General features: G+C 36.0%; 4 protein-coding genes across 10 annotated transcripts; 3 read left to right on the top strand and 1 right to left on the bottom strand.

Moving 5' to 3' along the window:
- The first annotated feature begins 521 nt into the window (after positions 1 to 521).
- LOC125206136 (glutamate receptor 2.7-like) lies at positions 522 to 3,448 on the top strand. Its single transcript, XM_048105429.1, has 5 exons — positions 522 to 729; positions 804 to 2,062; positions 2,152 to 2,464; positions 2,556 to 2,938; positions 3,014 to 3,448. Exons 1-5 carry the CDS (start codon positions 522 to 524, stop codon positions 3,446 to 3,448), a joined length of 2,598 nt encoding a protein of 865 aa, XP_047961386.1.
- A 3,843-nt stretch (positions 3,449 to 7,291) lies between these two features.
- LOC125208533 (actin-related protein 7-like) lies at positions 7,292 to 12,025 on the top strand. The gene is made up of 7 exons (XM_048108169.1): positions 7,292 to 7,544; positions 9,503 to 9,718; positions 9,950 to 10,091; positions 10,779 to 11,023; positions 11,143 to 11,326; positions 11,433 to 11,500; positions 11,601 to 12,025. Exons 1-7 carry the CDS (start codon positions 7,467 to 7,469, stop codon positions 11,751 to 11,753), a joined length of 1,086 nt encoding a protein of 361 aa, XP_047964126.1. The 5' UTR covers positions 7,292 to 7,466; the 3' UTR covers positions 11,754 to 12,025.
- A 798-nt stretch (positions 12,026 to 12,823) lies between these two features.
- Positions 12,824 to 17,047, top strand: LOC125205595 (MLO-like protein 1). Of its 3 annotated transcripts, none has more exons than XR_007173788.1 (14): positions 12,824 to 13,000; positions 13,085 to 13,142; positions 13,346 to 13,545; positions 13,625 to 13,741; positions 13,804 to 13,864; positions 14,569 to 14,810; positions 14,879 to 14,967; positions 15,032 to 15,081; positions 15,161 to 15,201; positions 15,288 to 15,497; positions 15,564 to 15,631; positions 15,710 to 15,770; positions 15,854 to 16,502; positions 16,692 to 17,047. XR_007173788.1 is itself a non-coding variant. In XM_048104637.1 (14 exons), exons 1-14 carry the CDS (start codon positions 12,878 to 12,880, stop codon positions 16,064 to 16,066), a joined length of 1,413 nt encoding a protein of 470 aa, XP_047960594.1. In that variant the 5' UTR covers positions 12,824 to 12,877; the 3' UTR covers positions 16,067 to 16,221. The 3 variants fall into 3 exon arrangements, 2 of the variants coding, with proteins under 2 accessions (XP_047960594.1, XP_047960593.1); XM_048104637.1 differs by lacking the exon at positions 16,692 to 17,047 and having other exon boundaries at positions 14,569 to 14,669; positions 14,779 to 14,810; positions 14,890 to 14,967; positions 15,854 to 16,221; XM_048104636.1 differs by lacking the exon at positions 16,692 to 17,047 and having other exon boundaries at positions 14,569 to 14,669; positions 14,736 to 14,810; positions 15,854 to 16,221.
- LOC125205596 (geranylgeranyl transferase type-2 subunit beta 1-like) lies at positions 16,054 to 19,722 on the bottom strand. Of its 5 annotated transcripts, none has more exons than XM_048104638.1 (10): positions 19,569 to 19,721; positions 18,591 to 18,645; positions 18,212 to 18,362; positions 17,907 to 18,023; positions 17,410 to 17,476; positions 17,194 to 17,342; positions 16,719 to 16,852; positions 16,539 to 16,637; positions 16,384 to 16,459; positions 16,054 to 16,285 (listed from the first exon to the last, which is right to left on the bottom strand). In XM_048104638.1, the coding sequence occupies exons 2-10, from the start codon at positions 18,642 to 18,644 to the stop codon at positions 16,191 to 16,193; spliced, it is 942 nt and encodes a 313-aa protein (XP_047960595.1). In that variant the 5' UTR covers position 18,645; positions 19,569 to 19,721; the 3' UTR covers positions 16,054 to 16,190. The 5 variants fall into 5 exon arrangements, with proteins under 5 accessions (XP_047960595.1, XP_047960596.1, XP_047960597.1 ...); XM_048104639.1 differs by having other exon boundaries at positions 19,566 to 19,718; XM_048104640.1 differs by having other exon boundaries at positions 19,592 to 19,715.
- Between the last annotated feature and the right edge of the window lie 8 nt (positions 19,723 to 19,730).

Below are 19,730 nucleotides of genomic sequence, written 5' to 3'. Positions count from 1 at the left end.
ATGTTTGCTTTTCGCGTGCATCCTAATTTGTTTAATACCCTATTCCCTTTCCCTTGTTCATCATGTTTGTCTGATAGGTAGAAGAATTAAAGAATTGGGGTATAAATTTTATGTGGATAATGAAAAAAAGGAAGAGAAAAATGAGGAAAAAGCAAAAATCCCTTATTCTGAAATTTTCACATGCATCAACGTCAATGAATTTAATTCTAAATATCAAATTTAATCCTTTTTTCCAATTAATTTTTATAGACGTATCAAAATATCATAAAAGAATTATTTATTTTGAATGGAGGGAAATATGGTTGTCAGCTTTACAAATAATTGTCAAACTTTAGAAGATTAGAAACATTTCTCTTTCTGGAAAGACTGCAAATTGCACAGGTGTTCCAATATGTGTTGTGTGTGGTTAATATTATTTGTCAAGGTTATATATATATATCACCTAGTGTAGAATTCTTCTTAAATTTTGGATCTTTCAAATGTAGAATTCAAGATTGTGTTGCTGTGCTATTCTTGTATTGATGAGCTTTTGTGTTGATCAGTTCAATCGTGGGAATGCAAAGGCTGATGTAGGAGTGATTCTTGATCTCGATACGACTCTCGGAAAGATGTACATGACTTGCATATCCATGGCGATCGAAGATAGAAACGCCAACCACAGCCATACCACCATGATTGTGCCTCATTTCAGGGATTCGAGGGGTGATGTTGTTGGTGCAGCTTCTGCTGGTAAATTTGCTGCTATTCAACTTGTGTTTGAATAAGAAAAAAAAAAAGGACTAATTTTGATTAGTTTTTTGCAGCTATAGAAACCCTTGGCCCACAAAAGTCCATTCAAGCAGACTTTGTGATTGATATCGGTGACAGAGAGAGAGTTCCGATTATATCTCCAGCAACGAGCCCGGCTCTGCCCCTTAAGGAAACGCCATACTTCATTAGATCAGCATGGTGCTCTTCTTCTCAAGCTAAAGCAATTGCAGCAGTTGTAAAAGCTTTTGGTTGGAAGGAAGTTGTGCTTGTCTATGAAAATACCATTTATGGGAGTGGATTGTTACCTTATTTAACTGTAAATCTACTACAAAGCAATGTTGTTATCTCAAATCTGAGTTTTATCCCTCCTTATGCTAATGATGATCAAGTTCTTCAACAACTCTTTAACTTGAAGGAGATGCAGACGAAGGTCTTGAATGTGCATATGCCGCCAGACATTGCGTCTCGCTTCTTCCAAATGGCAAAAGAAGTTGGGATGATGACGGAGGGGTATGCTTGGTTGATTTCTGATCCATTAACCAGTTTACTGAGTTGTGTGGATTCGGTCACTACTGAAGCGATGCAGGGTGTACTCGGTGTGAAGGCCTTGGTTCCAAGATCCGAGGAGGTTATAAGATTCGCTAAGAGATGGAGTAAGAGGTTTCGTGAAGAGAATCCAAATATTGAGAGAGCAGAACTCAATGTTTTTGGACTGTGGGCATATGACGACACCTCAGCTTTAGCAGAAGCAATTGAACGAGTTGGACTTCCGAACCAACGAGCTAACAGAGGAAATTTAGCACTTGCTTCTATTCTTAGAAACTTCACCTCCAAAGGGTTGAGCTGCGATTTCAATATAACTAATGGTCAGTTGCAATCGTCTGCATTTGAGATAGTGAATGTAATTGGGAAAGGAGACAACACTGTTGGATTTTGGACTGAGAAGTATGGGATTTCAAAGGAACTAAAGTTAAATGGTGATAAGCCAGTTTACTCCACAAGAAAGGTAAATCTTCGAGGCATCTTGTGGCCAGGACAAACAAGCAATGTGCCTAAAGGTTGGGAGATTCCAACAAGTGGGAAGAAGTTGAGAGTTGGAGTTCCTGTCAAAGACGGATTCAATGAATTTGTCAAGGTTGCGTGGAATCAAGAAACTAATGTTGTCGAGGCAAGTGGTTTTTGCATCGATATTTTTGAGGAAGTCATCAGATCAATGCCGTATGCTGTTATATTTGAGTATATTCCTTTTCCAACCACAGATGGCCGGAGTACTGAATATTACGACGATCTTGTGTATCAAATATATCTTGATGTAAGCCAAAACAAACTAAGCATTATTTTGTCATATTCTTTTCCATTGATCACTTGTTATTGAAGTACTAATTCTTATGCCAATAACAGAAATACGACGCTGTTGTTGGAGATGTGACCATTTTAGCTAACAGATCAAAGTACGTCGATTTTGCCTTCCCTTACATAGAATCCGGTGTTGCCACTGTTGTCCCAATCAAGGATGTCGAGAGGAAGAATGCTTGGATATTCATGAAACCTCTAACAGCCGGCCTATGGCTAACCATTGGGGCATTTTTCATCTTCATCGGATGTGTCGTGTGGGTTCTTGAGCATCGTGTAAATAAACATTTCCAAGGTCCGCCTAGCAAGCAAGTTGGGATGATCTTCTGGTTCTCTTTCTCAACACTTGTTTATGCACATAGTAAGTCGATAATTCGTGATACCTTATTAGTACCTACTCTTTAGAGACCTCATTCTTGTTCTGTCTTAACTAGTATGAATTGTTATGCCAGGGGAGAAAGTGAAGAGCAACTTAACAAGATTTGTGGTGATTGTATGGGTGTTTGTGGTGCTGGATTTGACGTCGAGTTACACTGCAAACTTGGCATCCATGTTAACAATGCAACAGTTCAAGTCCACATACATGATAATGAAGGGAGAATACGTCGGCTTCCAAACTGGCTCCCTAATCACTGGATTTTCCAACAGTGTAATATTGGGCGATTACAACATCAGATCATATAGCTCGTTCGAGGAATATGACAAGGGCCTCTCCCAAGGTACCAGAAACGGAGGAGTAGCTGCAATCGTTGATGAAATTCCTTACCTCAGGCTCTTCCTTAGCATGTATACCATGATTGATCAGAAATACATAAGGACTTCCAGTTTCGGATTTGTAAGTAGCTTTTCTTAGCACTTCGTCTCATTTTCATCGAAATAATAAAACTAAGATGTTACTTACTCGTGACAGGCATTTAGAAAGGGTTCACCACTAGTGTCCGATTTTTCAACCGCAATATTGAGGCTTAAAGAAGATGGGAAGATCGATACGATTGCAAGACGATGGCTTGGACCAGAAGGCCGCTATGGTGATGGCTTAGAAAGCCTTGATTTGGATCATTTTACTGGTCCTTTTCTCATTGTAGGGGTGTCATCATCAACAGCTCTAGCTATATTCTTCTCCACATTCCTTTATCAGAATCAGCAAATATTAGCCTCCTCGGGTTCGATCAAGGAAAAGCTTCATGATCTTGGTAGAGCCTTTTTTGCTAAGGAAAAAGATGATACATCAAAGCATTCAGAAACTAGTGGAGAAATAGTTTTAGCACAAAGTCCATCAATCAAGACTTCATGTGATAAAAAAGGGATGCATTTCCAAGATGAAAGGCTCTCGCAATACAGATAGAGGAAGAATTTAACGCAATTGATGCAGATGTAGAGACTCCTATCCATTATGTAGAGAGAGAGTGAGGTTATTTGCCTGTACATGAATATTTGTTATACTTAAACCACTTTAAAAAACTTTATTCTTAGAGCATATTCACTACATAGATTTCAAAATTTTCGATATAACTCCATCTTTCAATTGTAAATCAACACTTTAAATTTCAAGCACAGTACAATCCCAACAGCAAAATAACATTTTTTTAAATGTTTGTGCCTTAAAAGAGTGCCGGGCTACTTTATTCTCTATTCAATTATTTATTTTATTCTTTCTCTTGCTTTATTTTTCTTACATTTATCTACGTTATTCTCGCTCATGCTTTATTCTATCTTCATTTATTTAATGTGTTTTTTCTTCTACTTTATCACTCTACTTAACTAACACTCTTTCCTTAATCTCTATGCAATAATAAATGCTTTAAAGTGCAGTAGGATTGAGGGAATATCTTTTAAAGTGTTCGTTTGATAAGAAAGATGGGATATAACAAGATTTGTAAAATAAGATAAGAAATGCGGGTTTTGTGTCAAGATAAACTCAGATGAAGGTTTTTTCGTTGTTGTTTGGTAGACAAGAAATTATCTAGATTTTGTATTAATAAATCAAATTAAGTAATACTCCAATTAATTAACTTTGATATAAAACACCTATATTTCACGAAGAACAAAGCAATTCCACCCCAAAAATTGAGAATTTGGAATCATTTCAACAAAAGTACATACTGTATCATCCACCAATTCAAGCAAAATTTATGGAAAATCAAATAAGCCCAGATCAACCAAAGGATCATTATTGCCTTACAGATTCAAAATGAAAAATTGGTTGAACTTTCAAATAGAGAAAATTAAAAAGAAAAATTGAAAAATCACAATATCATCTTTGCATATTCTATAACCTATATTCATCTAATTGTAGAAATCAAGGAGAAATCAAAGTTCACATAGTATTTAGTCACTTGAATAAAATTCGTATATGCAATCCATACTTCTGTTTGGGACCAAAATAAGAAGAATAAAATGAAGAACAAAATTTTATTCTATTTGGGACGAAAATAGGAAGTATGTATTAGAATCGGAAAATAAATTGTAATTAGGTTTTAGTTTAGCCTTTATTTCCAACCTATATATAAGGCATTTTATAAATTGTAGTCAACTCTTTCATAGTGTAGTCAATAAAGATATTTCTCCTTCTCTCTTCATTCTCCCGTGATTGACGGTTTCTACATTTTCCCCATCCTCCTTCAGTGGAGGTTTCTCCAGTACTATTCAATTCTCTATATTTTAGAAGTATGGGTTACACATACGAATTTTATTCAAGTGAGTAAATACTATATGAACTTTGATCTTAATTTGGTTAAATAATACAAACATTTAAAGAGTACAAATAAGCCAATGATGACCTGTTTTGTATGTTTTTTAGTTTATCCGTGTATAAGAGTTCCGATTTATTTTTATTATAAATAGTAATAAGGTTTCACATCCCATTAACCATTCCACTCACATTTCATTTAAAACTAAGTGGGACGCATATTACACTAATCTTTTTCCATCCATTTTTCTTAACATTTCTTAAAACCGTGCCGCTAAGAAAATGAGACTCCTAATGACGAATGGAGGGAGTACTTCACCATACATGATCTGTGCATATGCAAATTTATATGTATATACTTCTTCTATTCGTAGTTTAAAGTAGTACTCCCTCTGTTCCAAGTTACTTGAGTTGTATTCTATTTAGGGTTGTCTCAACAGAATATCTAATCATATATACTTTATCCTTTTTTTTACTTTCTCTTCTGTCACTAACTTTATTTTCTCATCTGTTATATTTTACTTTATTTAACTCACTAAACACAACTTTCTTAAATCCTCGTGCTGAAAAGAAATACATCAGGTAACGTGGGACGGAGGGAGTATCATTTTGATTCGATACGAGTATTAAGAAATTGTGTGATTTTGTGAGCAAAAATAGAGAAATGAGTTAGTTGAATGGAAACTCCACTTTTACATATTGATTTTGTGAATATAATGATTTAGTATAATAGTTTGGGCCACTTACCTAAATTGAAAAATATAAACGGAATTTTAAATCACGGACATCTCAAAATAATAAAATGAGACATGTTTTTTCACGGAAAGAGGAAGTGCTTTTTATTTATTTATAAGAAGTTTTTCTCTTGAATGAAACGGGTCTCTGTTTTCATTTATAATATATATTTTTTTTTTGTCTTGTATGAAATTTTACTATTATAATTAAGTTTATTTTTGACAAAACAAAGATCCTTATACTAATATATTTTGTTTCATTAGGTCATTCTATAAATATTGTATTCATTAAATCTTTGTATTAATATATTTTGTTTTTATTTAAGAGATTTTTAAATTTTTAATTTTTAATTTGATTGGATTTTTTATAAAGGACTTCACAATTGAAATATCTTTTCTTGAGTTAGTTAAATTTATTTACTTTTTTCTTTGATATCAACTTATAAATATTTTTATTTATTTTAATAATTTTTGAGTTAATATTTCAACTGGAATAATTTTAAAATAAATAAGAAAAAAAGAAAAATAAATACTCCGTGACAGAAGAAAAATTAATTAAATTTTGAAGTCCACTAGTTAAAGATTTAATCAAAGGGGAGAGGTAAAGTCTTATAATTGTCATATTTTTTGACTTCTTTTTATGAAAAATCATGCTCTAAAGGGAAAGGTATTTGATAAGGTACTATGCATTTTCTCATTTAATTTTTACTTCTAAATCAATGGAGAGTAAAATCTCCATATTTGTCTTCTTTTCATGAAAAATCATTCTTCAAAGGGGAATGTATTTGAGAAGATATTACATTTTATATTTTTTTAATGCATTTTGTACTATTATTTTATTTCTTTTAAAATGATTTACCTTTACTTTTTTCCTTTTGAATGTGTTATTTTTTGGAAGGATATACTATTCAGGGACCGATCTAGTATACAATGAGAAGGGGCAAATGCCCAACCTCAATTTTTCATAACTATGTAGCCATTTATATTATATTACCTTAATATACGTAAATTCACCCTATTTTCCTCCTTACATTTAAAAAGTTAATATTTTATTTGCCCCTCCCCTAAGAAACACGCCACCTTATACCTTTACATTTAATAATATTATATATTTTGTTTTATTTTAATATTTATTTATTTACAAGTTACTAATATTTTTCCCCTCCAACTATAATTTCCTGGCTTCGTTCCTAATACTATATCACCTTTTAAGATAAATAGATGATAAACTTCTTTCTTTTACCTTGCGTTGTTGGAGATGCTCTTTTTCTATACATTTTACTTTGAACATGCTCTAAGAAAATGTTCATAAAATAAAATATATCTATACAAAGACTTTACAAACTAAAAAATTATAGAAGGATAATGAATAAAATGTTCTGTTTTTTTCGTCTCACATGAATATGCACTCTTTTCTTTTTAGTTCGACCTACAAAAATATGCATTTTCTACTTTTAGAACTCTTTTCTTTTTAATGAGGTGTGATCAATTATTCACTAATAATACTTTATTTATTTTCTCTCTTACTTTACTAATTTTGTATTAAAACTCATGTCAAGCCCAAAGTTCATATTCTTTGGGAACGGAAGAAGAGTATTAAAATAAGAATCTTAAGCTATAAATTTCCTTTTTTTTTTTATGGGTGAAGACTGGTTATTTTGAAACATCGTAACAGTATTAAATTAAATTACCCCCAAAAAAAAAAAAAATAGCTACTAGTAAATTGATTAATCCAAGCAAGCAACAGTGCAGAGACCATTTAATGAGCAGATTCACATTTTCAATTCCCAATTTCCAAGTTTGCTCCTTCCTTCACTCTGCAATACCCTTCCCTATACATAGAGACGACACCGGCGTTGCACGACGTCGTTCAGCTTCACGCATCGCATGCATTTGCTCCCTCCTCTACTCTAAAACCCTAACATTTGGCCGCCGGAGATATGGACGCCGTCGTGATTGACGCTGGCACTAAGATGCTCAAATCCGGTTTTGCTGTTCCCGACCAGCCTCCTTCTATGGTAACTTCAATTTCGCCTCACCTTTTCTCCTCTGATGTTCGGTGTCAAGGACTAACCTCCGCCCTACGTTCTATTGCTCAAAGCACTCTTCATTTTGCTATGGCTCCACTGTAAAAAATTGACCAATTTTGCTGTATAAGAAGACGTGAAACCCTTACTGTTACAAAACTGGGATGCTTAACCCCTTCTTTCTCAAATCAATTTGAAGCAGTAATTGTGTTTGGTTACGTCTTTTTTCTTCTTCATTGCTGTGTGTTGTAGAACTATTTTTATCTGAGCATCATCCAATGGATGGATCCAGAGAAGTTTTTTTGAGTTTGAGCTGGTTTGATTTATTTACGCCCCTTTTTACTTGACAAAAGAACGTCGATTGTCCTGTTTAACCCTATCTCTGCAAAAGCCTTGAGTTACAACATCGGAAGGAGGCTCAAGTATTACTCCCTCCGGCCTTCAGTTTTAGTTTAATTAGGAAATTTTTAGTCATCCTCATACTGCATTATTCAGGAATGAAAAAATAGCTAGTATTTGTGACCCTAACTGTGATCCTTCCATGCAATCCTCAAGCACATGGATGCATTGTAGTTATGCAGTCGAATGGTATGACTGCAATGAAGTTCATTTTTTTTGTAGCTATTGTAGTCTATAGGCTCATCTGACCTCTCAACATAATGCTGATCCTAAAAATATTCTAAAATTTATGGTATATAGTATCAGTGGTAGTGCTATTTAGAGCGCAAAGTTATAAGTTCCATTTCTGTCACAGTTCAGTTCATCATAAATGATCAATAATAAGATGTTTCTGGTTGCTCTGTGCCAGAGAGGCACATGGATATTAAACTTGAAATTTCTTTTCTTATTCTCTGATTGAGTGCGGATAGAAGAATGAAATAATGACTTATGTGCAGATTGGCTTAATTCTGAATAACTCAAGGGATTTGTGTTAAAAGCTTTGAAGGGATATTGTTTCCTTTTAGACTTTCCATTTATGTCACATATAGTTTATTAGTGTCAGTTACCTAGGGTTCAACTCATGCTATTGAAGGCAAGAGCGCCCGCCCTTTCTTATTTGAGTGAAATGATGATTCTCAACTCATTTCTTTTTGAGCATCTACATCAAGGACTCCTTATACGATAATAGGTTGTCCACGTGACATTGATTAGAAAGGCATTTAAAGATAAGCATTTCCATCTTTAGTTTGATCCTCTGCCAATTGTTATTGAATCGGTTTGATTGGAAAATATGAAGATTTAAGAAACAGGTACATCAGCCCCAATAGGAAATAATCTTTCCATAATGAGGAGGAGCTATACTTGGAAGCAATTTATTTATGGCAGATTTAAGAAGCTGAGTTGTAATTCTAATTTGTGCTGTCTTAGAGAACTCTATTATGCTAACCTAGATTCTACTTTTAATATTTAGCAGTAATTTTTAATGTTTTAAAGGGATGTCAAGATGCTCTCCGAGGGTCATTATTGACTTTTATCGCTCACACGTCAGCTTTAGTACCATGGAATAAATGAGCATCTTCACCACCTTTTCCCCTGTCCTATAAATGAACATCGGCTTAGTTTTAGTTGCCCTACATTTCAACTTTTCTCCTCCAATTTCTCTATCTCAATTCATCATCCACCATTGGGCTGTCGCGGTTCCTCTGGAACTCAATTTGGAGCATGGAACCAGCTGTGGTTGACGCTGGTTCTAAACTTTTCAAATATAATCATGCCCTTCCTGAATGTGACCCTGAGGTAATATTTCTTTTATGATTTAGGGAAATAATGATTTTATTGGGAAGCCTTTTTCTTAGTGATTTACTTATTATATTGGATATATGTTGTTCACCATTTTCAGTGCTCCATACCCTTTTTTAGCACTTGTCTACACTTAACTATGATGATTTCTTTCATTTATGCCATTTTCTCTTACATACTTTATTTACAATGTCCCCTCCTCATTTTAGGTAATTCCAACACAAATGCAACGTGTACCAGCAGATGAATCCTTCACCGATTCTTCCTCCCTCGAAAGTGTGACTATTGATCCAGTTGTCCGAGGCTTTATCAGAGATTGGGATGCCATGGAAGATTTACTAAGCCATGTGTTATATACTGGTCTTGGCTGGGAGATTGGTAATGAAGGCCAAATTTTGTTTACAGATCCACTGGCAACTCCAAAGGTTGGTTTAGTCAAAGTCTTCTCTTTGTCAAATTTATATCTTTCATTTGTTCCTGGCCTTCTCAGATATGTGTTGTTCTATAAAGTGCTGGTAATGGACGTGTTATTGACCTTTAAATAAATTAAATTTCAAAACTATAGGATGCTAATGTAGCATTCAAATCATGTGACATGGGAATATATATTGTTTAAACACTTCTCTGATCTGTCAACGTCATATATTGTGAAACAGGCAGTTAGAGAGCAATTGGTACAATTGATGTTTGAAAAGTTCAACATCTCAGGCTTTTTTGCATCTGAGCAAGCAGTGCTATCACTTTATGCTTTAGGCCGCATTTCAGGATGCACAGTTGATATCGGACATGGAAAAATGGGTATGTGTTGCTGAACCTGCTGTTTCTGATTTTCCTTTCTTGAACTGCTGATGTGAAGATGACATGTAGACATTTATTGGCCTGAACTACTGTATGAGCTTGATCTTAACCCATTAATTATGTAGTAGTGGTAGTTTATTTATTTGAACTCAAACATATATCTAAATTTAGTAAGTGGCAAATCATCTGGATGTCTTGTTCTTTCTTTCTACGGTTAAACAATGTTTAGTTAGATACAAAAAAGTTAATTGCAAAGTCTTGTGGAACTATTAACCGTTAATATGCTGCCATTCCTCATAAAACATTGGGAAAAAAATAAAGAAAAAAAGGAATTTTACCTTATTTGCGAAACTTTGTCTCTCGGCTCTAGATGTGTTCTCTCAGCTTTTTCTTTTACTCATATGGACCAATTTTTAACTCAATAATGATAATGGAGTGGTCTCCTCTGTTTTTACTCATATGACTTTATCAGCCATTTTTGTTTTGGCAACCTGTATGTTTTGACTTGTAGGTAGCTTCGATTAGCTCAAGTTTGAGGTGTTCTGCTTATTCTTCATTGTTTGTCGTCAACTCTATCTGTATCAAGTGTTCCTTTTGACTGCCGAAGGACTTGACCTAGGCCAGTAGTATAGTTTGTCTCTGGTACAAGTTCTGTTAACAAATGGTTTATTTTCTCAAAATTTTCAGATATTGCATCAGTAATAGAAGGTGCTGTTCAACATATATCATCTAGAAGATTTGAAATAGGTGGTTTGGATTTGACCAACTTATTTGCTCAAGAACTCCGTACGTCCAATCCACATGTGAACTTAAGCATCTCTGACGTGGAAAAGTTGAAGGAGCAATATTCCTGCTGTGCTGAGGACGAGGCTGCTTATAGAAGGTTCCAGCAGGGATGCCCTGAGGAGCAACACACTCTGCCTGATGGACAGGTTATATGTATTTCTATCTGCTGGTGAAATGAGAGAGAATCCCTTTGCATATCACACATTTCTTTAGATTCCGATTGTTTACAGACTTTGGTTTGATGTTCTAATGCTATCTAATTCAGGTGATAAAAATTGGAAAAGAACGGTATACTGTTGGTGAGGCCTTATTCCAACCATCAATTTTAGGTTTAGAGGCTCATGGAATAGCTGAGCAGCTTGTTCGTTGTATCTCAACTGTGTCAACTGAGAATCACCGCCAACTGCTGGAAAATACTGTGCTGTGTGGTGGAACTGCCTGTATGACTGGTGAGATGTGATGATTGCTTTCTTAAGTTATCATTGTTAACTTTATATTATGTCTCCTATATAAAGCTAAAGGAAATGCCTTGATGTTTTATCCCTTCGGTTGTAGGTTTCGAGGATAGGTTTCAGAAGGAAGCTGCTCTCTCCTCCTCTGCTATCCGTCCTTGTCTGGTGAAGGTATAATCCACTACTAACTATAGCAGAGCCTACCATTCGGGGTGCATACAGTTGAACGTTTTTTTATGCACAGCACATCTAATTGTGTCTTATTACACAGGCGCCAGAATACATGCCGGATAATGTGACAAGACACTCAGCATGGGTGGGAGGAGCCATACTAGCCAAAGTGGTGTTCCCTCAGAACCAGCATCTGACCAAGGCTGATTATGACGAGCACGGGCCATCTGTCATCCATCGCAAATGTTTTTAAGCATTGAGATCAACTCTGGTTGAGGTAGTTGCTAGGCCTGTGCGTGCATCAGTAATTGAGCTATTATCGACTTAAGCAAAAACTACATGTCGTATTTTATGTGCGTATTCTAGATGCTGAAGGCTTGAGTTGTAGCTAAGTAAAAACTACATTTTTTTTCATGTTTCATGTGATACTCTGGATGCCTAAGGCTTGAGTTGTAGCTTAATAAGTAAAAACTAAATGTGGTTTTCAAATATGAAACTATTTACATCATTCAACTTTTAATTTCACTGTGTTTTGAGTCTGAGATTTAAATCCAGTAAACGATGGATGACGCTATAGGGAAACAATATCATTCTCAAAATGGGTTCTATGTTGGAACCTTTTCATCTACATGAAGACCCTTCTTCATCCTTGCAGCGTCAATGAGCTCTATGCTCCCTTTTAGTTTTGTTTTTTTTCTTTTTGAAAAAATTCTATCTCACATTAGCATAAATATATGTATTTTCTCTACTTTACACACATCTTTCCTTCCGTCCTATATATACAGAGAGTATTCAACAAATAATACTCCTACATTCTTTTATAGTATGGAGTCCATAATCCGCTAACACTTCTTCCATCACATTTTCCCCCTCTTTTACTTTTTTCCCATCTCTATTTTAATTTAATAATTACAAATTAAAACTCGTGTAATTTATAAATTTGTCTATTTTTTGAGGAGATCAGTACCCAAATGTGACATCTATTATAATATTATAGGATATGTGACATCTATTATAATGTTATAGGATGGAGGGAGTAATAAAGAGATGGCCTCAATTAAATTTTATTTATTTGCAAAGGTGGGAAATGAAGATGTTGTAAACGTTGTTCACACGACAAGAACTAATTGCCATATGATAGGAACCATCGACTAATGCGACGACCAAAAAAGGAGCAAAACAACAGATTAGTTGCAACTTAACATATTCATTAAAATTGCCTTCGTGGAAGTCTACGTCAAATTAACTTTTTGTGGACCTAAACCATAATGCAAGTTGTCCCAATTCAACATTTTAAATGCAGTCTCCCTGCTTGACTTGCTGTGGTAGCTATTAAGAATTTAAATGGAATTATTAGGAAAGAGGTGATTATTAACAATGGCCGGCGGGGGAGACGGAGAGAGTTTGAAGTATACGCCAACGTGGGTGCTGGCGTTGGTGTGTACGGTGATCGTCGCCATCTCTTTGATTGCAGAAAGAATCCTTCACTACACTGGCAAGGTTATAACATTTCTCTTGTTTTTGATCATTTGATTTGTATGATGACGATGATGATGAAGATGATCATGTGATTTGTGTGTACAGTTCTTGGTGAGGAAAAAGCAATGGCCCCTTTTCGAAGCGTTGCTCAAGATTAAGGAAGGTAAGCGAGCGAGTGAGAGAGAGAGGGTTGTATATACTACTTGCGTCCAGTCTTAGTTGTAGACAACACGAGCTTTGATGCAAAATTGGTAAAGTAAGAAATGATTAAAAAAAGTGGTTAAAGAGAAAACTTACTACTATTAAATTATAAGACTATTTTTCATGGACGAAGTTAGTATTGATGGGGCGAGCGGGTTGATGCAGAGTTGATGTTGCTTGGATTCATATCACTGCTGCTCACTGTTTTCCAAGATAGAATCAGCACAATATGCATAGCACAACATTTAACATATGACTGGCTACCTTGCAAAAAGGAAAAAGATGATCAAGAAGGCGATGGTGGTAGTGGCCACCGCCGCCTTCTTGCAGCGCCATCTGATGCTCAAGGCCATTGTCAATTAGAGGTTCTAGAAAAAGGAATTCAAATGCACATATTTATGATAATTGGGATGGATTAATTGATATATGTATGTATGTATGCAGGGGAAGGCTCCATTGTTGTCTCTACAGGCATTGCATGATCTCCATATATTCATATTTGTGCTAGCTGTGGTGCATGTTGTATTCTCTGCTCTAACAATTCTCTTTGGAAGCTTACAGGTTGGTAAAAACAAAAACACCTTGATAAGTGTGGCTTCTTTATTAATTGTTTTGTACTGCAGATTCGGCAATGGAAACATTGGGAAGATGCTATCCAGAAAAAGGAAGGCGATCAAGAACAAGGTAATGTACACATCTCCACATACGTCGATCCAACTTGACCAACTCGATAGAAATCTATAGGATTCCATCCCAAAACCAATTGGCAATAGGAGAAGTGACCTATGAGACTTATATAATGGTTTTAGCTTTTTTTATACATGTATGGGATATTGTCCTATGGAATCCTTCAAGATGAACCATGGCGCGGGGGTAGTTTTTTCTGATTGGGTTGGACTAGTAGTCCTCTACCGAACTGACCCAAATTTATAGTCCAAATATAGTGTTGGGGTCAATTGATCGATGACCCGCTCTTTGCTACTATGATAGAAATCCATATAGAGAATTCAATGGGGGATAGGAGAAGTGACCTATGAGACTGATATAATAGTTTCAGTTCTCTCCTTACGAGATACTCTCTCTGTCCGCGAATAGAAATCTCGTTTTTCCATTTTGGTCCGTCCATGAATAGGAGTCTCAGTTCATAATTACTATAAATGATAAAGAAGTCTCACATTCCACTAACTCACTCCACACACATCGTTTGAAACTAATATATACAGGTGAGACTCATATTTCATTAACTTTCTCCCACCCACTTTTCTTAACATTTCTTAAAACATGTACCGAAAATAAATGAGACTCCTATTCGCGACGGAGGGAGTAGTATTTATTTGTGTTGCAATTCTTAACACAACTAAGTTGGTGTGTTTGGTATACATACGCAGGGCAGCAACAGCAAGAAAAAGTAACACACATCCACCAGCATGATTTCATTAGAGGGAGGTTTCTTGGCATTGGGAAAGACTTGGCTCTTTTGAGTTGGCTGGTAAGTGGTAGCTCTCATTTTCTTCCAAATACTACACTACTCTTTCTTGTAACTCTTCTTTTTCAGCACTCCTTTTTCAAGCAATTTTATGGATCTGTGAATGAACTAGATTACACCACTCTTCGCCGCGGCTTCATCAATGTAAGCTTCTCACCTTTACCACTGCTCTCTTCTCCTGCACAAACAACCTTTACAAGTGTTTTTTCCAGAATCATTACAGAGATAATCCCAAGTTCAACTTCTACAAGTACATGCTCCGTGCTCTCGAAACTGATTTCAAGAAAGTCGTCGGTATAAGGTCGGTATTTTCTCACCTTATCACACTGTTACAACCTTGTTTACTGATTTTCTGTCCCATGCAGTTGGTATTTATGGATTCTTGTGGTGCTTTTCTTGCTGCTCAATGTTCATGGTAACTTCTCAGTTCTACTTCCTCCAAGATTAAATCTTTCCACCAATGCTGGTTTATATACATAACATTTATCATGCAGGATGGCATGCATATTTCTGGATTGCATTCTTGCCCTTGATTGTGAGCCCTCTCTCTCTCTCTCTCACACACACACACACACACACACACACACAAACCTAATTAACCTCCTTTTGTTGATTTGGTAGCTTCTTCTTGCTGTGGGAGCAAAACTTGAGCACATTATCACTCAACTAGCAAGAGAAGTGGCTCAAAGGCATGTAGCAATACCTGGGGAGCTTGTGGTGAAGCCTTCTGATCATCATTTCTGGTTCAACAAACCGCGTCTCGTCCTCATCCTCATCCACATTATTCTCTTCCAGAACTCCTTCGAGATCGCAGTTTTCTTCTGGGTGTTGGTGAGATATGATTGTTTCCCTTCTCCCTGCAACACTCCAAACTCAAACATCATATTGCCGCTGCAGGTCTTGTATGGCTTCGATTCTTGCATCATGGGAGAATTCGGCTACATAATCCCCCGGCTCATAATAGGGTACATACACCACACTCCTACACATCAGTTTCCCATTTGTTAAACAAAAATATAACACGACAATGTGTTCGTGTATAGGGTGCTGGTGCAGCTTCTTTGCAGTTATAGTACCCTGCCACTGTATGCCATTGTTGCTCAGGTATGTCTGCTTTCCTCTATAATTTAGAGAAACATACAATAGTTTTCAGTTTTGTAAGAGTTTTCTCGATTTCTGGAGTGAAGATGGGAAGCTCATTCAACAAGGCTATATTTGAAGATCACATACAAGCCAAGATCACAGGCTGGGCAAACAAGGCAAAGATAAACAGGAAAAATGTAGACGGCGGCAATAAAAAAACTCCCTCGCCGCAGCCACCTGCCACGGAGTCGACCACAGATCAAGGCAGAGAAATTGAAATCCAAACTATAAGTGCTCCATCAAATGGTCAGAACTGAGGGATTTCAGAATATGGAGCTCTAAAAAGAATGTAATTCAAGATTTCTGAGTAGTCAATAATTCATATATAGCCAAAAGAGAAGTACATGTAGCACTATAAATCTATTGATCAACTGCGAGTTTTCAGGTGGTGAGGAAAATTTTGTTTACAACATCCACAGGTAATGCATAAGCTGGATCTATAGCTTTGAGTCCGGGATATTCAAGAAGCGAAAGACCTGAATTCACCAAAAAACAAATGGCCAAGTGTTGCATTTTAGCAAGTAAAACATACAAAAAGGAGGGCAGTAGTAGTAGTAGTAGCTCAAAATCTTACCAGCAACACCAAAATAGGTGTGGAAGACATCGACAGCATCATCAGGTCTGTCTGAGATTCCACCATTCTCTTTATCCTGCGCCATTCAAGGATACAGCGTCAAAGATTACTCTATACATGTAAGCTTCTGTCAATTCCAAGTGCAAAACAATAACCTGGCAATCTAAGATGAAATCAGCGAGCTTCTTCTTATCAATCCAGTGAACTCTATCAATCATAATCAAACTACTAAGAACCCACCACGAGTAGCATACCTGGAGTTGGGAATATAACGCTAGATCATATGAGAACGATATTCATGTTGTCAGATTTCATACGAGGAAAGAATCACTCACATCAGGAAGCTTCTCAGGGCGCCCGTTTAAACCTCCGGATTTTACTTGACGTTCACATAACCACCATCCAAGGAGATCCTTGTCAACATGATCTAGAGAACCAGTGATAGCAAGAGCTCCCACACAACAGAAAACTGCAATAACAACTCAGCAACATGTGTCCACATCAGTTAGTTTTGACACTTGGGCCAAACATTTCATTTTCCAGAAATCCAGTCACAGAAATCAATGATTTTGTGGTATGACTTCTCCCGCAGCGGAATAAGAGGGATTATGACTCGTACTAAGTTAAGTTATCAGGTTTATAAATCTGTAGGTATTAATGTTCTCTTTATATTCAGTTATATAATGAGTCAATCACTTAACAAGCTAACCAAAGATGCAGTACTGAACCACAACATATGATACCTTTTGTACTCATTTACTTTCGACAAATTTTGCAAGTATGCGAAACACCTAAAGACATGATACATACTTTGTCCTGCATGAGATTCTGCTCCAGGTGTGCATCCAAATCCACCATCTAAATTCTTGCAACCAACGATGTACGCTACAGCTTTTTCTACATTTATCTTATCCAAACGATGTAGTAATGCGAGAGAGCATATTGCAATATAAGAAAACCTGAAAATATGCAAAGACTGGTTATTTTTCCAACCTAAAAAAGTGTTGGATTAATAAGAAAGCATACCTGGTATCCACTTCACCCCAAATGTCACCGGAAAATGATCCATCTTCATTCTGTAAGCTTGCAATATCTAGCTAGTAGGTTAAGTGCTTACGTAGTATTCAATTCTGATTCTGTGTTCGACTATACTATGGAATAGATAAATTTCAGCAAGAGAAAAAAATGCAAGTGGAAAAAATCATCCATCAGTGCAAATACATAATAGCAACCACCATCTGGCACTATTAATTTCAAAAACTATACTAAAGAAGAAAATATATACTTCCTCCGTCCCTTACAAAATGAACTTTAGAAGGGACACAGGCTTTAATGCACAATCGGTAAAGTAAGAGAGAAGAAGAGAAAAGACAGTAGAAGTAGTGTTAGTGGATAGTGGGGTCCACATTATTAGTAGTGTTTAGTTGGATTTGTATATGTAGCACAATACCTAAAAGGAAATAGTAGTTCTTATTTTTAAGGGACAGAAGGAGTATATAGTTATATCTATTATTGAAAGATACAATTGGCAACCTTCTCAATATCAAGAACATCTATCTTGTCAAATAGTGCTAAAACCTGAATAGCACTTAATGTGTAGAGCAGGTGAGGATCATGCCCTATATTACCACCAAAACCACCTGCATAAACCAAGGGACAGTAAGATGATGCGAGTTTATCCGAACCAACCTATTTAACATCTTCAATCAAAAAAAATAGTGTAAAGAACTAGCTGGAACCAGAACAATGTGAAGAAATAAACAATAATTTTGACTAATATCAATCTAAGGCAAACAATGCACGCAAAAACTAAAGCTTAGATACACACCAGATTGATCCTGACATTCCATGATCCACGAAACAACCTTGTCATGATCCACTGCATCAAGCTTTCCTAAAACATCCAGAGTAGTCAATCCCCAATAAGCGCCATTCAACCTCAGGTGCTCCATCACCACAGACGCAAAATCATCCTTTTTCTGCTACAAAAGGGTGCTCATTAATACTAGAAATACCTCACCAATTCAAGAATCTAGAGGCCTTGTTATCTATAAGAAACCCTGTCTTAGTGTATGTCGTATCATTTCTTAATGCCATTCTTTTATAATGTGCATTTTTCAGCAAGTTTCATTCCATAACCCCGGGGGGGGGGGGGGAACAAAACTTGGTACAGTAATCTACAAAGTAAAAACGAATATGAGGCCTACCTTTTCAATTGATACGATATATTTGACATGTTTTTCAACCATGAGCTCCCCCATTCTGTCATTTATTCAAACACAAAAAGTCAAACATAAGATAAAATAAAAAGAGCTTTAAAATATAACATCAAGAACAAATTTTCAACATCCAATATCTTAGCTGAAGTTACTCCATAAAAGAAAATTGACACAATAGCATACAAACAAATCTTCCAATATTAGGGTGCTCACTTCAGTTTGCCAAACTGAACAACAATCTTGTCAAACAAAATCTCAGAAAAGGATGCATACCCCGGTTTGAAGGCAAGTAGTGAGTATTCAATTTCCGATTAGATTTTTTGCTAAATCTGAACCAAACCAAAATTCTAACTTAAACAATCACCGTACTGCACCAAATTACCTAAATAAAGCAAAATGGTAAAACCAAAAATTTTCATATTAAACCAAACAAAATACGAATAAAAACACTGATCCCACTTCTCCCTATTCCATTCAAAGTGACACAATACTTTAATCTCTTTCACTTAACATGCTAAACTTTTTTAATCTCTCGTGCTGAACTTTATTCTCTCGCCACTTAAACATTGTTCAATACTGCCTAAAATCTTGTGGCTTCTGCTATATCATAAAATGCCTTCTTTATATTTGACTTACCTCGTAAAATTGGAGTATTACAAAATGCAAGTCATTTCTAACTATTGACAAATCATCAAAAGAAAATTAACAAAAAAAAGGGACCAAATGCTAATACAAAGAACAACAGCACAAGGGAGAAGAAGAGAAATACCATGTGAACCCACTCCGATTTAATACAAAATTTCGAAAATAATCTAATAAAAACAGCAAAAACCAGAACAGGCACACTGGCTGTGTGGGAAACAACTAAACGGAAGAAAAAAAAAACAGCAAGAAACAATTAAGGAGCAAGTAATAATGAATAAAATAGAAATCTAATACGCATAAAAATTAACAATATATTACTACTTGAGTGTGGGAAAGGAGCAGACACAGGCAGCGGCGGCGGGAAGAAGCAGACGGTGGCACGGTGGCGAGGGGTCTGTGTCGCGAAATTCAGAATTAGATTTTGGAGGAGGATATCAATGTAAATCACACGATCTGCTTTCCTGAAATATAGGAACTTTTAGA

Source organism: Salvia hispanica, chromosome 2 (genome assembly GCF_023119035.1).
Source record: "Salvia hispanica cultivar TCC Black 2014 chromosome 2, UniMelb_Shisp_WGS_1.0, whole genome shotgun sequence".
Lineage (NCBI taxonomy): Eukaryota > Viridiplantae > Streptophyta > Magnoliopsida > Lamiales > Lamiaceae > Salvia > Salvia hispanica.
This window is presented reverse-complemented; position numbering and strand designations above follow the sequence as displayed.

What these genes read in the sequence shown, in the direction of transcription:
- LOC125205596 (XM_048104638.1), bottom strand. Translation starts at nt 18,644, where the DNA reads ATGGGGGAGCTCATGGTTGAAAAACATGTCAAATATATCGTATCAATT. An exon ending in ATATCGTATCAATTGAAAAG is followed by an intron (nt 18,363 to 18,590) that starts GTAGGCCTCATA and finishes CTTTTGTAGCAG; the next exon opens with AAAAAGGATGATTTTGCGTC. An exon ending in AGAATCTCATGCAGGACAAA is followed by an intron (nt 16,853 to 17,193) that starts GTATGTATCATG and finishes TTGTTATTGCAG; the next exon opens with TTTTCTGTTGTGTGGGAGCT.
- LOC125206136 (XM_048105429.1), top strand. Translation starts at nt 522, where the DNA reads ATGAGCTTTTGTGTTGATCAGTTCAATCGTGGGAATGCAAAGGCTGAT. An exon ending in TGTTGGTGCAGCTTCTGCTG is followed by an intron (nt 730 to 803) that starts GTAAATTTGCTG and finishes AGTTTTTTGCAG; the next exon opens with CTATAGAAACCCTTGGCCCA. An exon ending in AACACTTGTTTATGCACATA is followed by an intron (nt 2,465 to 2,555) that starts GTAAGTCGATAA and finishes TTGTTATGCCAG; the next exon opens with GGGAGAAAGTGAAGAGCAAC.
- LOC125205595 (XM_048104636.1), top strand. Translation starts at nt 12,878, where the DNA reads ATGGCCGGCGGGGGAGACGGAGAGAGTTTGAAGTATACGCCAACGTGG. An exon ending in TGGCTCTTTTGAGTTGGCTG is followed by an intron (nt 14,670 to 14,735) that starts GTAAGTGGTAGC and finishes CTTCTTTTTCAG; the next exon opens with CACTCCTTTTTCAAGCAATT. An exon ending in CAGTTTTCTTCTGGGTGTTG is followed by an intron (nt 15,498 to 15,563) that starts GTGAGATATGAT and finishes TTGCCGCTGCAG; the next exon opens with GTCTTGTATGGCTTCGATTC.
- LOC125208533 (XM_048108169.1), top strand. Translation starts at nt 7,467, where the DNA reads ATGGACGCCGTCGTGATTGACGCTGGCACTAAGATGCTCAAATCCGGT. An exon ending in CCGACCAGCCTCCTTCTATG is followed by an intron (nt 7,545 to 9,502) that starts GTAACTTCAATT and finishes TCCTCATTTTAG; the next exon opens with GTAATTCCAACACAAATGCA. An exon ending in TCCGTCCTTGTCTGGTGAAG is followed by an intron (nt 11,501 to 11,600) that starts GTATAATCCACT and finishes CTTATTACACAG; the next exon opens with GCGCCAGAATACATGCCGGA.